Genomic DNA, 16,369 nt, shown 5'->3' with positions numbered 1-16,369 from the left:
GGATCCTACGGTCTTGGCGTGCATCCGTGCGTCGCTGCGGTCCGGTCCCAGGTCGACGGGCACGTGCACCTTCCGCCGACCACTGGCGACAACATCGATGTACTGTGGAGACCTCACGCCCCACGTGTTGAGCAATTCGGCGGTACGTCCACCCGGCCTCCCGCATGCCCACTATACGCCCTCGCTCAAAGTCCGTCAACTGCACATACGGTTCACGTCCACGCTGTCGCGGCATGCTACCAGTGTTAAAGACTGCGATGGAGCTCCGTATGCCACGGCAAACTGGCTGACACTGACGGCGGCGGTGCACAAATGCTGCGCAGCTAGCGCCATTCGACGGCCAACACCGCGGTTCCTGGTGTGTCCGCTATGCCGTGCGTGTGATCATTGCTTGTACAGCCCTCTCGCAGTGTCCGGAGCAAGTATGGTGGGTCTGACACACCGGTGTCAATGTGTTCTTTTTTCCATTTCCAGGAGTGTATTTTAACAACGAGTTTCAAGAGACAATGCTCTCATCATCAGGTTGTAAAGTCTATGTCATGAAATTAAACGGACTAAAAAGACAAAATGCCATCACCAATAGTTGGGAAGTCCACAGAGTAAAACAGAATTAAAAGTGTGTTGGACTGTGGGTTCTCGTCTTACATTGAAGTTGTTGACACAAGTCAATGGCCGTCCCATAGCTACCAAACATGCTGTCGCACTGTGCCGGCTCGGGAGCTGTTGTGCTGATATTTTTTGTGCAATGTTATCTATCCTTCGAGCCACAGTGTTTGCCGATAAACTTATGTTTTTTAACCCTTTATTTGGCAGTGTTGCTCTCAAGCAACATCAAATTTACGTTGGCCATATGTTACAACAAACACTTCTCAGTGCCTTTTCTGCCATTGTTGCCTCCAGGCAACGTTCTTTTGCACACTGCGAATGCCAGTCGTTGTAATAGTTCAAGGTTTTGCACACGAGATGGCAGTTTGTGCTGTGGTGTCACAGAGATCTCCTTGTGTGAGCAACAGGGGTCTCTTATTTTGGTTCTGAAAGAGTGGATTTCAATAAATTGGCAGTAATATTAGCAGATTTTCTTCAAGAAATACCCAGAGGTGAGTTTACAGCAGTAATATTTCAATCTAATATTTGTTTTGAATTACGTAAATAGTATAAAACTTGTTGCCTGTGAGCAACATTGCCCATAGTTGGGACATGTGCCATTAGTATATCACATATTCTTACAGCGTGACAGAGTAGACAATTTTATTTTCAGGGGCTTTTTAGCTATGGATTCCAGAATATTTTATGGAATTAAAAAAGCGAGACCAATAGTAGTTCCACCAGAAAACCCGGCTTTGTCTGATCTAAGCGAATCTGAAGACTCTGGACTCGAAGTTTTGGCAGACCGTAGTGATTATGATCCAGACTATATTCCAGAGAGTCAATCTCAGTTCCATAACCTAGTTATACCAGAAACTGATTCTGATTCAGGAAGTGAAATCTCAGAAACTGAACATGTGCAGGGAGCTTCTGCAGTGAATACTTCTAGTGAAAGTGCCAGTCAAGTGAAAAAAAAAAAAAAATTATATAAGCAGTCACTTACATGTGGGTAAAGGAAGATATAACTGCTAGGGCAGAAAGTCTCTCTCCTGTGTTTTCTGGTGAAGGCAACACACCACTGGATTATTTCAGAAGATTCTTTGACTCAGAACCAATTGACAAAATTGTGCAGGAAACGAACTTATACTAACTACCACGTCAGTAAATGAAATGGAACAATTTTTCGGTTTTCTGATATACATGGGTCTTGTTTCTATGCCTTCATACATTGACTATTGGTCTCACAAGGGAACCTCCCCATCGCACCCCCCTCAGATTTAGTTATAGGTTGGCACAGTGGATAGGCCTTGAAAAACTGAACACAGATCAATTGAGGAAACAGGAAGAAGTTGTGTGGAACTGTGAAAAAATAAGCAAAATATACAAACTCAGTAGTTCATGGGAAGATAGGTGACATCAAGGACACTAAGAACACAGGAGCGCCGTGGTCTCGTGGTAACGTGAGCAGCTGCGGAACGAAAGGTCCTTGGTTCTAATCCTCCATCGAGTGAAAAGTTTAATTTTTTTATTTTCAGTTTATGTGACAAACTCTTGTGTTTTCATCACTTTTTTGGGAGTGATTATCACATCCACAAGGAAACCTAAATCGGGCAAGGTAGAAGAATCTTTTTACCCATTCGCCAAGTGTACAAGTTAGGTGGGTCGACAACACATTCCTGTCATGTGACGCACATGCCGTCACCAGTGTCGTATAGAATATATCAGACGGGTTTTCCTGTGGAGGAATCGGTTGACCTATGACCTTGCGATCAAATGTTTTTGGTTCCCATTGGAGAGGCACGTCCTTTCGTCTACTAATCGCACGGTTTTGCGATGCGGTCGCAAAACACAGACACTAAACTTATTACAGTGAACAGAGACGTCAATGAACGAACGGACAGATAATAACGATGCAAAAATAAATAAAGTAAAATTCTCACTGGAGGGAAGACCTGAACCAAGGACCTTTCGTTCTGCAGCCGCTCACGCTACGACGAGACCACGGCGCTCCTGAGCTCACATTGTCCATGATGTTGCCTATGTGGCCCATGGACTACTCAGTTTGTATATTTTGCTTATTTTTTCACAGTTCCACACAACTTCTTCCTGTTTTCTCAATTGATCTGTGTTCAGTTTATCAAGGCCTATCCACTGTGCCAACTTATAACTAAATCTGAGGGGGGTGCGATGGGGAGGTTCCCTTGTCAGTCAATGAATTGTGAAAAAATCACCAGCATTTTCAGTTTGAAGCGCTTCCAGAAATTCCGCTGATACCTGCATTTTACGAACAATGACAATGCTGTGAACTCTTCTGACAGACTTTTCAAAATAAGACGTGTTGTTGAGTCAATTGTAAAGAACTGCTGCGAGCAGAAGAGTCGGAATTTTCTATAGATGAGATGATGGCTCCATATAAAGGTACAAGAGCAGGTAATTTGCGCCAATATATTCGAAACAAGTCACACAAGTGGGGTTTTAAGATTTTTGTTCGTGCTGGTGTGTCTGGAGTTGTCTATGATTTTCTTCCCTGTACTGGCAAGGGGATGATAACTGATCTTGCTGATGACGAGAAAGTACACTCCTGGAAATTGAAATAAGAACACCGTGAATTCATTGTCCCAGGAAGGGGAAACTTTATTGACACATTCCTGGGGTCAGATACATCACATGATCACACTGACAGAACCACAGGCACATAGACACAGGCAACAGAGCATGCACAATGTCGGCACTAGTACAGTGTATATCCACCTTTCGCAGCAATGCAGGCTGCTATTCTCCCATGGAGACGATCGTAGAGATGCTGGATGTAGTCCTGTGGAACGGCTTGCCATGCCATTTCCACCTGGCGCCTCAGTTGGACCAGCGTTCGTGCCGGACGTGCAGACCGCGTGAGACGACGCTTCATCCAGTCCCAAACATGCTCAATGGGGGACAGATCCGGAGATCTTGCTGGCCAGGGTAGTTGACTTACACCTTCTAGAGCACGTTGGGTGGCACGGGATACATGCGGACGTGCATTGTCCTGTTGGAACAGCAAGTTCCCTTGCCGGTCTAGGAATGGTAGAACGATGGGTTCGATGACGGTTTGGATGTACCGTGCACTATTCAGTGTCCCCTCGACGATCACCAGTGGTGTACGGCCAGTGTAGGAGATCGCTCCCCACACCACGATGCCGGGTGTTGGCCCTGTGTGCCTCGGTCGTATGCAGTCCTGATTGTGGCGCTCACCTGCACGGCGCCAAACACGCATACGACCATCATTGGCACCAAGGCAGAAGCGACTCTCATCGCTGAAGACGACACGTCTCCATTCGTCCCTCCATTCACGCCTGTCGCGACACCACTGGAGGCGGGCTGCACGATGTTGGGGCGTGAGCGGAAGACGGCCTAACGGTGTGCGGGACCGTAGCCCAGCTTCATGGAGACGGTTGCGAATGGTCCTCGCCGATACCCCAGGAGCAACAGTGTCCCTAATTTGCTGGGAAGTGGCGGTGCGGTCCCCTACGGCACTGCGTAGGATCCTACGGTCTTGGCGTGCATCCGTGCGTCGCTGCGGTCCGGTCCCAGGTCGACGGGCACGTGCACCTTCCGCCGACCATTGGCGACAACATCGATGTACTGTGGAGACCTCACGCCCCACGTGTTGAGCAATTCGGCGGTACGTCCACCCGGCCTCCCGCATGCCCACTATACGCCCTCGCTCAAAGTCCGTCAACTGCACATACGGTTCACGTCCACGCTGTCGCGGCATGCTACCAGTGTTAAAGACTGCGATGGAGCTCCGTATGCCACGGCAAACTGGCTGACACTGATGGCGGCGGTGCACAAATGCTGCGCAGCTAGCGCCATTCGACGGCCAACACCGCGGTTCCTGGTGTGTCCGCTGTGCCGTGCGTGTGATCATTGCTTGTACAGCCCTCTCGCAGTGTCCGGAGCAAGTATGGTGGGTCTGACACACCGGTGTCAATGTGTTCTTTTTTCCATTTCCAGGAATGTAGTACTACTAGTACACATGTATTATTAAAATAATTATTTGGCACCATGTTGTAGGTTGTCAGCTGTTTGTACTATTATAGATTTGATTCCTCAGGAAAAAATAAACTTTTAAAGGTGTAGAAAAAATTGTGGCTGTTAAACTATGTCTGTTCATTCAACAAGTTTTCGCAATATTTTTCTTTGTGTAGCATTATTTCTAACTCTTCTAGTAGATTAAGTTTTTTACTGTTGGGTTCTGTGTAAAGTACAGTTAGGCTGTTGTGTATGTCGTCAAGTCTATGTTTATTACTATACATGTGGTTAGCTATTGTAGATTTTCAAAATGGTTTAGCCGAAAGACGTCGGTGTGTTCTTTATACCGTGTGTGGAAGGTTCTTCCAGTTTTTCCTACGTAAAATGCAGGGCAACTGTTACATCGTAATTTATACACTCCTGGAAATGGAAAAAAGAACACATTGACACCGGTGTGTCAGACCCACCATACTTGCTCCGGACACTGCGAGAGGGCTGTACAAGCAATGATCACACGCACGGCACAGCGGACACACCAGGAACCGCGGTGTTGGCCGTCGAATGGCGCTAGCTGCGCAGCATTTGTGCACCGCCGCCATCAGTGTCAGCCAGTTTGCCGTGGCATACGGAGCTCCATCGCAGTCTTTAACACTGGTAGCATGCCGCGACAGCGTGGACGTGAACCGTATGTGCAGTTGACGGACTTTGAGCGAGGGCGTATAGTGGGCATGCGGGAGGGCGGGTGGACGTACCGCGGAATTGCCCAACACGTGGGGCGTGAGGTCTCCACAGTACATCGATGTTGTCGCCAGTGGTCGGCGGAAGGTGCACGTGCCCGTCGACCTGGGACCGGACCGCAGCGACGCACGGATGCACGCCAAGACCGTAGGATCCTACGCAGTGCCGTAGGGGACCGCACCGCCACTTCCCAGCAAATTAGGGACACTGTTGCTCCTGGGGTATCGGCGAGGACCATTCGCAACCGTCTCCATGAAGCTGGGCTACGGTCCCGCACACCGTTAGGCCGTCTTCCGCTCACGCCCCAACATCGTGCAGCCCGCCTCCAGTGGTGTCGCGACAGGCGTGAATGGAGGGACGAATGGAGACGTGTCGTCTTCAGCGATGAGAGTCGCTTCTGCCTTGGTGCCAATGATGGTCGTATGCGTGTTTGGCGCCGTGCAGGTGAGCGCCACAATCAGGACTGCATACGACCGAGGTACACAGGGCCAACACCCGGCATCACGGTGTGGGGAGCGATCTCCTACACTGGCCGTACACCACTGGTGATCGTCGAGGGGACACTGAATAGTGCACGGTACATCCAAACCGTCATCGAACCCATCGTTCTACCATTCCTAGACCGGCAAGGGAACTTGCTGTTCCAACAGGACAATGCACGTCCGCATGTATCCCGTGCCACCCAACGTGCTCTAGAAGGTGTAAGTCAACTACCCTGGCCAGCAAGATCTCCGGATCTGTCCCCCATTGAGCACGTTTAGGACTGGATGAAGCGTCGTCTCACGCGGTCTGCACGTCCAGCACGAACGCTGGTCCAACTGAGGCGCCAGGTGGAAATGGCATGGCAAGCCGTTCCACAGGACTACATCCAGCATCTCTACGATCGTCTCCATGGGAGAATAGCAGCCTGCATTGCTGCGAAAGGTGGATATACACTGTACTAGTGCCGACATTGTGCATGCTCTGTTGCCTGTGTATATGTGCCTGTGGTTCTGTCAGTGTGATCATGTGATGTATCTGACCCCAGGAATGTGTCAATAAAGTTTCCCCTTCCTGGGACAATGAATTCACGGTGTTCTTATTTCAATTTCCAGGAGTGTATATCATATTATCTTCTGTGAAACAAGAAAATCGATTATATTTAGAAGTAGAACATCTGTATCAACGAGAATCTTTGGCATGTTTACGTTATGCTACTACACTGTGCGAAAAAGTGTGTGACTATGTATGTACTACAAAATTAAAGATGTGTATACCAACTGCACAACGGAAGCAGACATCATACAATCTTAAACTGTAAGTTAGTTTCATATTATTAACGCTGTTAAACTTATATCTACAATATACCATGTTGTAACACAAAAATGTAATATCAACAGGCAAACAACTAAAAAAACAACCTGATGTAAATCACTAAAAAGCACCTGAAGATGAGCCTCCAGGGCTCGAAATGCATAGTGCAGTAAATAAACACAACTTGTGACTGAAGGCGGTTTGTTCTTCATTTTACGAAAGTAAAACAGTCGCGGACGAAACACTGGAAAACAATGGATAAAATTAAGTTAAACACTTGCTGGCCACCAAACTCCCCAGACACGAACGTTATTGTACATATCTGGGATGCCTCGCAACGTGCTGTTTAGAAGAGATCTCCACCCACTCTTACAGATTTATGGAGAGCCCTGCAGTATTCATGGTGTCAGTTCCCTTCAGCACTCGAGTCCATGGGCCATCACTAAGGGCTATGCAGTGACCGACGGCCTTCACTTAACGACCGAGAGCAGCGTCGATTGCGTAGGGTTGTCAGTGCTAGCAGACAAGCAACACTGCGTGAAATAACTGCAGAAATAAATGTGGGACGTACGACGAACGTATCCCTTAGGACAGTGCAGCGAAATTCGGCGTTAATGGGCTGTGGCAGAAGAGCCCCGACGCGAGTGCCTTTGTTAACTGCACGACATCCCTGTGGTGCCTCTCCTGGGCACATGACCATTCTGATTGGACCGCAGACGATCGGAAAATCGTGGCCTGGTCAGATGACTCCCGATTTCAATTGGCAAGAGGAAGCTGTGGACACAAGTTGTCAACAAGGCACTGTGTATGCTGATTGTGGCTTTGTAGTGGTGTGGGCTGTGTTTACATGGAATGGACTGGGTCTGATCAAACTGAACCGATCACTGACTGGAAATTATCACGTTTGGCTAATTGGAGACCTTTTGCAGTCATTCATGGACTTCCTATTCTCAAACAACGCTGGAATCTTTACGGACGAGAATTGACTATGTCACCAGGCCACAATTGTTTGCAACCGGTTTGAAAAACACTCTGGGTAATTCGGTCGGTTTGGCCCCCCGGACAGGAATCCCATTGAACATTTAGGAGACGTAAAGAGAATTCAGTTCGTGCACAAAATTCTGGACCGGCAACAGTTTCGTAATTATGGACGGCAATAGAGGCAGAATGGCTCAATATTTCTGCAGTGGACTTCCAACGACTTGTTGAGTCAATGCCACTTCGATTTTCTGCACTGTGCCGGACTAAAGGAGTTCCACACGACTTTTGTCACCTCCATGTGTAATAAAATTTCCTTGTTCTCTAGTGTTGTCACAATACTCATAGGTCTGAAATGAACCTTGTTTCGTCCGACTAGTACGCAGAAGTTCCCCGAGATACACACATCAAGAAAGGTTTTGCATCAACCCAGTTCGCAGAATTCCTGAAGATGTTGACTGTGGATATTGTATCACATGCACAGTCCGCTTGAGCGTTCAGAGATGTCAGTAAACCCGCCCAAAGATGTAAACAACCACGCATGAGCAGCCCCTATTAGACAGAGTGGGTCCGACAGCCGATCAGTTCCAGTCGTGCCACCAGGAAGGAGGTACACGGCTCGTGTTGTCTGTAGTTCAACCATGCCTAGACGGTCAAGGCCGCGGTTGGATCGCGTTCGCATTGTTACTTTGTGCCAGGAAGGGCTCTCATCAAGGGAAGTGTCCAGCCGTCTCGGAGTGAAGCGATGTCGTTCGGACATGGAGGAGATAGAAAGAGACAGGAACTGTCGATGACATGCCTCGCTCAGGCTGCCCAAGGGCTACTACTGCGGTGGATGACAGCTACCTACGGATTACGGCTCGGAGGAACCCTGACAGCAACCCCACCATGTTGAGTAATGCTTTTCGTGCAACCACAGGACGTCGTGATAGGACTCAAACTGTGCACAATAGGCTGCATGATGCGCAACTTCACCCCCGACCTCCATGGCGAGGTCCATCTTTGCAACCACGACACCGTGCAGCGCGGTACAGATGGGCCCAACAACATGCCGAATGGACCGCTCAGGATTGGCATCACGTTCTCTTCACTCATGAGTGTCGCATATGCCTTCAACCAGACAATCGTCGGAGATGTGTTTGGAGGCGACCCGGTCAGTCTGAACGCCTTAGACACACTGTCCAGCGAGTGCAGCAAGGTGGAGGTTCTCTGCTGTTTTGGGGTGGCATTATGTGGGGCCGACGTACGCCGCTGGTGGTCATGGAAGGAACCGTAACGGCTGTACGATACGTGAATGCCATCCTCCGACCGATAGTGCAACCATATCGGCGAGGCATTCGTATTCATGTACGACAATTCGCGCCCCCATCGTGCACATCTTGTGAATGATTTCCTTCAGGATAACGACATCGCTCGACTAGAGTGGCCAGCATGTTCTCCAGACGTGGACCCTATCGAACATGCCTGGGATGGATTGAAAAGGGCTGTTTATGGACGACGTGATCCACCAACCACTCTGAGGGATGTAAGCGGAGTCGCCGTTGAGGAGTGGGACAATCTGGACCAACAGTGCCTTGATGAACTTGTTGATAGTATGCCACGACGAATACAGGTATGCGTCAATGCAAGACGAGTTGCTACTGGGTATTAGAGGTACCGGTGTGTACAGCAATCTGGACCACCACCTCTGAAGGTCTCGCTGTATGCTGGTACAACACGCAATGTGTGGTTTTCATGAGGAATAAAAGGGGCGGAAATTATGGTTATGTTGATCTGTATTCCAGTTTTCTGAACTCTCGGAACCGAGGTGATGCAAAACTTTTTTTGATACGTGTAGTTGTGTCTCTGCCTCCGCTAGTGATCGTATGTCAGTTTGACGTAACGTAGGCTGAAACTCGCTATTCGTCCACGAGACTCAGAGGGCCATAGACACGGGTTCCCAGGTAGATGCCTTGTTTCTTGACTTCCGCAAGGCGTTCGATACAGTTCCCCACACTCGTTTAATGAACAAAGTAAGAGCATATGGACTATCAGACCAATTGTGTGATTGGATTGAAGAGTTCCTAGATAACAGAACGCAGCATGTCATTCTCAGTGGAGAGAAGTCTTCCGAAGTGAGAGTGATTTCAGGTGTGCCGCAGGGGAGTGTCGTAGGTCCCTTGCTATTCAGAATTTATATAAATGACCTTGTGAATAACATCGGAAGTTCACTGAGGCTTTTTGCGGATGATGCTGTAGTATATCGAGAGGTTGTTACAATGGAAAACTGTACTGAAATGCAGCAGGGAATGGCAATTGCATCTCAATGTAGAGAAGTGTAATGTGCTGCGAATAGATAGAAAGAAAGATCCCTTATCATTTGGCTACAATATACCAGGTAAGCAACTGGAAGCAGTTAATTCCATAAATTATCTGGGAGTAGGTATTAGGAGTAATTTAAAATGGAATGAGCATATAAAATTAATCGTCGGTAAAGCAGATGCCAGACTGAGATTCATTGGAAGAATCCTAAGGAAATTGAATCCGAAAACAAAGGAAGTAGGTTACAGTACACTTGTTCGCCCACTTCTTGAATACTGCTTAGCAGTGTGGGATCCGTACCAGATAGGGTTGAAAGAAGAGATAGAGAAGATCCAACGGAGAGCAGCGCGCTTCGTTACAGGATCATTTAGTAATCGCGAAAGCGTTACGGAGATGATAGGTAAACTCCAGTGGAAGACTCTGCAGGAGAGACGCTCAGTAGGTCGGTACGGGCTTTTGTTGCAGTTTCGAGAACATACCTTCACCGAGGAGTCGAGCAGTATATTGCTCGCTCCTACGTATATTTCGCGAAGAGACCACGAGGATAAAATCAGAGAGATTAGAGCCCACACAGAGGCATACCGACAATCTTTCCTTCCACGAACAATACGAGACTGGAATAGAAGGGAGAACCGATAGAGTTACTCAAGGTACCCTCCGCCACTCACCGTCAGCTAGCTTGCGGAGTATGGATATAGATGTAGATGTAGACGTTTGTTAGCATTGAAGTGTGCAAAAGGACAACTGCAAGTCTGGCGGCGACTTCAAACTAAGGAGGCGGTTTGCATTCAGAGCGTGCGATCTGCTCGGCCACCCGCGTCATGCGATTGGCTAACGCCGCTTTCACACTATACGGTTTTGACCGTACGGCAAAAAGCCGTACGGCTGTAGGTGTGAAGAAATGTATGGCGCCTTTCACATTATACGGCGACGGCAAAATGCCGCTGCCGTGCCGTGCTGCAGCCGTGTCTTGCCACTACAACAGACGGTCGCCGTACGGCAAGTTCGACAACAGTGGCCTACGTGACTAAGTGCATGCTTTCACACTGGACGGTTTTGAGCCGTACGGCGTCGACTAGTTCGTTGTAGTGTCGTTTTATTCATTTGTGTTTATTCTTGTTTACTGAAAAGTGTAGAAGAATGGATGAAATTGATACTGAACTTTTGATAACCTTGGTGGAAGTAAGACCTGTTCTGTGGGACAAAACTCTAGATGCGTATAGAGATCGTATTGCTACAAAGAATGCTTGGCGGGAAGTTTGCGTAGCACTGAAGCAAGATTTTGATGAGATGGAAGACAAAGATAAAAATGCGTTTGGTAAGTATTTATTTAATATATTAATATTACATTTAATACGTTTTAAACAGTTTTTATTTAACGTTATAAATTTTATTCTAAAAGTAAATCGTTTGTTTATAAGTAAATTACTGCTACCAGTCACGTTTTTTTTGTTTTGTTTATATTTTGCACGACGCGTTTCGGGAAATAATTCCCATCCTTAAGTGCGTTTTTCTCTAAGTTTTCATCATGTGTGGTGTCTTTTTATGTGTCAGGTCTTGCATTCTGTTTTCTTTACTGTAATTTATAAGAGAAACACGCACAAGACCTCACAAATAAAAAAACACTACACATAATGAAAACTTAGAGAAAAAAACGCACTTGAAGATCGGAATTATTTCCCGAAACGCGTCGTACAAAATATAAACAAAACGATTAAAAACGTGAGTGGTAGCAGTAATTTATTTATAAAGAAAACTATTTACTATACAGTCGCAGGCTTTCACAAACAATCTACAAAAAGGAAAAGGCTTGTTAATTTATATCTTTGACATCTGCCATGACACGCTTCCAGCATTTGTCATAAAATATTTACAAAGAGTGTTCCTTATGGCGTTGGCTGTCAGTCCTCCTCTTATGTTGGCATCTTGGGCTAAGTCTTCCAAACCAGTGAAGGATGTGGTGTCTTCAATTATAAATCCATCTCTCTGACGTACAAAATTGTGTAAAACAATGCAAGCTTTAACCATTTTTACTGCAAAATCTGGATGAACATTTAAAGGTCGGTGAAACAACCGCCACTTATTGGTGAGGATGCCAAAAGCACATTCCACATACCTCCTTGCTCTGCACAAACGGTAATTAAATACACGTTTCTCAACTGTCAAGTTTGTTCCCCCAAAAGGCCGGAGCAAATGCGTGTGTAGGCCAAATGCTGCGTCTCCCACGAAGAAGTAGGGTACTTTTGGACCTTCCGTACCAGGCAGACATTGGACGTCTGGAAATTCCAGGGAATTACTTTCTATTGACTTCCATAAACTGGACCGTCTGAACACTGAAGAGTCACAGTCTTTGCCATAACTTCCTACGTCGACATAAATGAACCTGTAGTTGGAATCCGCTACAGCCATCAGAACCACAGAAAAGTATTCTTTGTAATTGAAGTACATTGATCCGCTATTAAATGGGGCAGTAAGACGGATATGTTTTCCATCCACCGCTCCTAAGCAGTGGGGGAAATTAGCAGTACGTTCAAATCCAGCCGCTATTGATTCCCATACCTCTTTGGTCGGTCTTTGTATACATTCTTCCCGCAGTGATGACCAAATTGCTGTGCATACATCATTAACCACTTTACTTGCTGTAGAAATCCCAATTCTGTACTGGAAATGTAAGTCAGTGAAGGAACAACCGCTTGCCAGATACCTGAACAAAACGAAAAAAAATCAGTGACATTTAGTTTGCAGTGGACATTTTTTGTTACAGTTTTGCTTTTTTCTATACAAAATTAAAATGTTTTCATACAGTTTTGTTTTCTTTTGATGTAGGTATAGAAGTAATACGGAGGTGGACCAATCTACGAGACTCCTTTGTGAAGTCAAACATAAAAATTCAAGCTGCGAAAAAAAGTGGCTCAGCAGCAAAGAAAATGAAAAAGTATGTATATTCTGATCAGCTGCAGTTTCTAAAAAAGCTGTATGATGCTCGAGAGACGGAGGACAGTTTTCAATCGGAACGCACCGCCAGACTGGAAGAAGATATAGAAACGCAGGGCTCCGTCGAAAATACTGAGAATGTTTCTGGGCCATTTGATACAGCACCCACACAACAAACATCCAAAAGCGAGTGCCATACAAACAGAAAACATAGAAAACCTGATGCAATCGAAATGAAAATATTACGAGCTCTGGAAGAAGACAAACCTTGCAGCAAAATGTCATTTTTACTTAGTCTGAAGCCTCATCTGGAAAAATTTGATGAACAGGATTATCTTCAGTTTCAGATGGGAGTCCTCAAAGTTATAGAAAATATATATGAAAGGAGAAATATATTGACAGCTCAACCTCCTCCATTTACCCATTACACACCTCCCATGCCCTATAATAATAGATTTCAAGCTTATTCTTATTCACCTATGGAAAATGCTGCTCCAATATCCTCTTACCATACGCATCAGATTCGTCCTCCTCCAGCTGCACCAAACCCAACTACTTTTCTCGAACAACCATTACAGACTTCTCAAGGTCGCAGTTCTTATCAACGAATTAATAAAGTGCCACCACCATACCCTTCGCCTTCCACAAGTAGCCATGAAGGCCCACCATCAACAACGCAGTTCTACAACGTTTTTGCAGAGAGCCTGTCGCCACAAAGTGACAGTACAGTCAGTCCTGCTACAAACTCTTTGGTTTCAACTGCTGATATTGATATTGACTTTTCTACTTCATAATCTGAGCGTAATAAAAATGTAAAACACAAATAAATAAGTAAATAAACAGAACTAGTTTTTATGTATTAAATTACCTTAACGTGATAGCCAGCATTTGAACAGGTTGGATGCAATTGCGGAATTGTGTGTTTTGTCGTTGTAACACATCCTTTAGTTTTCTATGTAATTCGTCAAACGAGGTAATAGACATTCGGAAATAGTTAAAGAATTTATTTCCGTCGTTCCTCAAATCTTCAAAGAGTGTATAAAATAAACCCACTTCGTCTCTTCTCTGGTTAATGGGGTGTACCCACAAAAGACGACCTTTTCTTTTGCGGCGACGATGAAGCAACCACAAAGCAACAACTCGTTTACGGTTCATCTTGATACACACATTAAGCAAACTGAATAGACACCAACAACTGGTCACGTCAAAAAGCCGTGTAATGTGAAAGCAACACAGGCACGGCTAAAACTCGTACGGCTTTTTGCCGTACGGTCAAAACCGTATAGTGTGAAAGCGGCCTAAGCGCCTGCGTGCCGAGCGCTGGACACAATGTAGCCGGTTTGCGCATGCGCAACCTCATGTCAATAACAACCGAGCTGCCAGCGGTCGCTATGTAAGAAGACTTCGGAATAGCTATATCTGCGTCATTAGTGTGCAACTTGAACATCAAGCGCTCCAGTACACTTCCCTGGGGCACACCTGCAGTTGCTTCTGCATCTGTCGATGGCTCTCCTCCGAAGATAACATGCCGCACCCTTCCTAGGAAAAAAGTTCTCGATCCAGCTATAAATCTCGCTTGATACCGCCCCACATCTTCGTACTTTCCACAGCAGACGTTGATGTGGTCGCGAGTCAAACGCTTTTGTAAAATCAAGACGTACTGCATCAACCTGCCTGCCTTCTACATCTACATCGATGCTCTGCAGATCGCACTTCAGTGTCTGGCAGAGGGTTCATCGAACCACCTTCACAATAATTCTCTATTATTCCACTCTCGGATAGCGCGCGGAAAAAACCAATACCTGTATTTTTCCGCGAGAGCTCTGATTTCCCTTATTTTATTATGATGGTCGTTTCTCTCCATATAGGTCGACGTGAAAAAGATTATTTGCCCATTCGGAATAGGAAGCTGGTGACTGAAATTTCGTAAGAAGATTCTGCCGCAAAGAAAAACGCCTTTGTTTTAATAATGTCCATCCCAAAACCTGTATTATGTCACTGACACTGTCTCCAATATTTCGCGATAATACAAAACGTGCTGCCCTTCTTTGAACTTTCTCGATGTACTCCGTCAGTCCTACCTGGTAAGGATCCCACACCGCGCATCAGTATTCTAAAGGAGGACGGACAAGCGTAGTGTAGGCTGTCTCCTTAGTAGACGTGCTACATTTTCTAAGTGTCACGCCAATAAAACGCAGTCTTTGGTTTGCCTTCCCGAAAACATTTTCTCTGTGATCTTTGTCATGTAAATTGTTCGCAGTTGTGATTCCTAGGTATTTAGTTGAATTTACGGCCTTTAGACTTGATCGATTTATCCTGTACCCAAAGTTCAACGCATTTCCTTTAGCACTCATGTGGAAGACCTTTCCGTTATTTAGTGTCAACTGCCAATTTTTGCACCACTCATAAATCTTTTCTAAATCGTTTTGCAGCTTGTTTTGGCCTTCTGGTGACTTTACTAGTCGATAAATGACGGCGTCATCTGCAAACAACCTAAGACGGCTGCTCAGATTATCTCCCAAATCGTTTTTATAGATAAGGAACAGCAAAGGGCCTACCTTGGTGAACGCCAGAAATCACTTCTCTTTTGCTCGATGACTTTCCGTCACTTACTACGAACTGCGACCTCTCTGACAGGAAATCACGAATCCAGTCGCGTAACTGAAACGATATTCCGTAAGCACGCAATTTCATTATAAGCCGGTTATGTGGAAATCCAGAAGTACGGAATTTTGAAATCCCTTGTCAATAGCACTCAACTCGTCGTACGAGTCGTACGAGTAAAGTGCTACCTGTATTTAATAAGTGTTCTGCGACTAAAACGGAATCTTTGGTTTGCCTTCCCCACAACATTTTCTGCATGTTGTTTCCAATTCACATTGTTCATAATTGTAATATCTAGGTATTTACTAGGATTTACGGCCTTTATATTTGACTTATTTAACGTGTAACCAAAGTTTACTCACTCATGTGGATAACTTCACGCTTTTCATTGTGTAGGGTTAATTGACAATTTTCGCACCGTAAAATATCTTGTCTAAATATTTTTGCAATTTGTTTTGATCTTCTGTTGACTTCACTAGACGATAAACGACAGCATCATCTGCAAGCAACCTAAGACGGCCGCTCAGATTGTCTCTGTGGTGTCACCGCCAGACACCACACTTGCTAGGTGGTAGCTTAAATCGGCCGCGGTCCATTAGTACATGTCGGACCCGCGTGTCGCCACTGTGTGATCGCAGACCGAGCGCCACCACAAGGCAGGACTCGAGAGACTGACTAGCACTCGCCCCAGTTGTACGACGACGTTGCTAGCGACTACACTGACGAAGCCTTTCTCTCATTTGCCGAGAGACAGAATAGCCTTCAGCTAAGTTAATGGCTACGACCTAGCAAGGCGCCATTTGTACCATTGCATGTATCTCAAGATAGAGTCTCACTTGTATCATCAAGAATGCTGTATACCAAAGGACGATATAAAAGTTAAGTGTTCCAGTAGCTACGTTCTTTTCTTTATCACATTCATTAC

The 16,369-nt window shown here is 45.9% G+C and overlaps 1 protein-coding gene across 1 annotated transcript; it reads left to right on the top strand.

Moving 5' to 3' along the window:
• Window positions 1-11,046: 11,046 nt before the first annotated feature.
• On the top strand, window positions 11,047-13,634 carry LOC126212698 (uncharacterized). Its single transcript, XM_049940113.1, has 2 exons — window positions 11,047-11,224; window positions 12,733-13,634. The coding sequence occupies exons 1-2, from the start codon at window positions 11,047-11,049 to the stop codon at window positions 13,632-13,634; spliced, it is 1,080 nt and encodes a 359-aa protein (XP_049796070.1).
• Window positions 13,635-16,369: the final 2,735 nt, after the last annotated feature.

Source organism: Schistocerca nitens, chromosome 11 (assembly GCF_023898315.1).
Source record: "Schistocerca nitens isolate TAMUIC-IGC-003100 chromosome 11, iqSchNite1.1, whole genome shotgun sequence".
In the NCBI taxonomy this organism is placed as follows: domain Eukaryota; kingdom Metazoa; phylum Arthropoda; class Insecta; order Orthoptera; family Acrididae; genus Schistocerca; species Schistocerca nitens.
The sequence above is the reverse complement of the archived record's forward strand: the minus strand, read 5'-3'. Positions and strand labels throughout refer to the sequence as shown.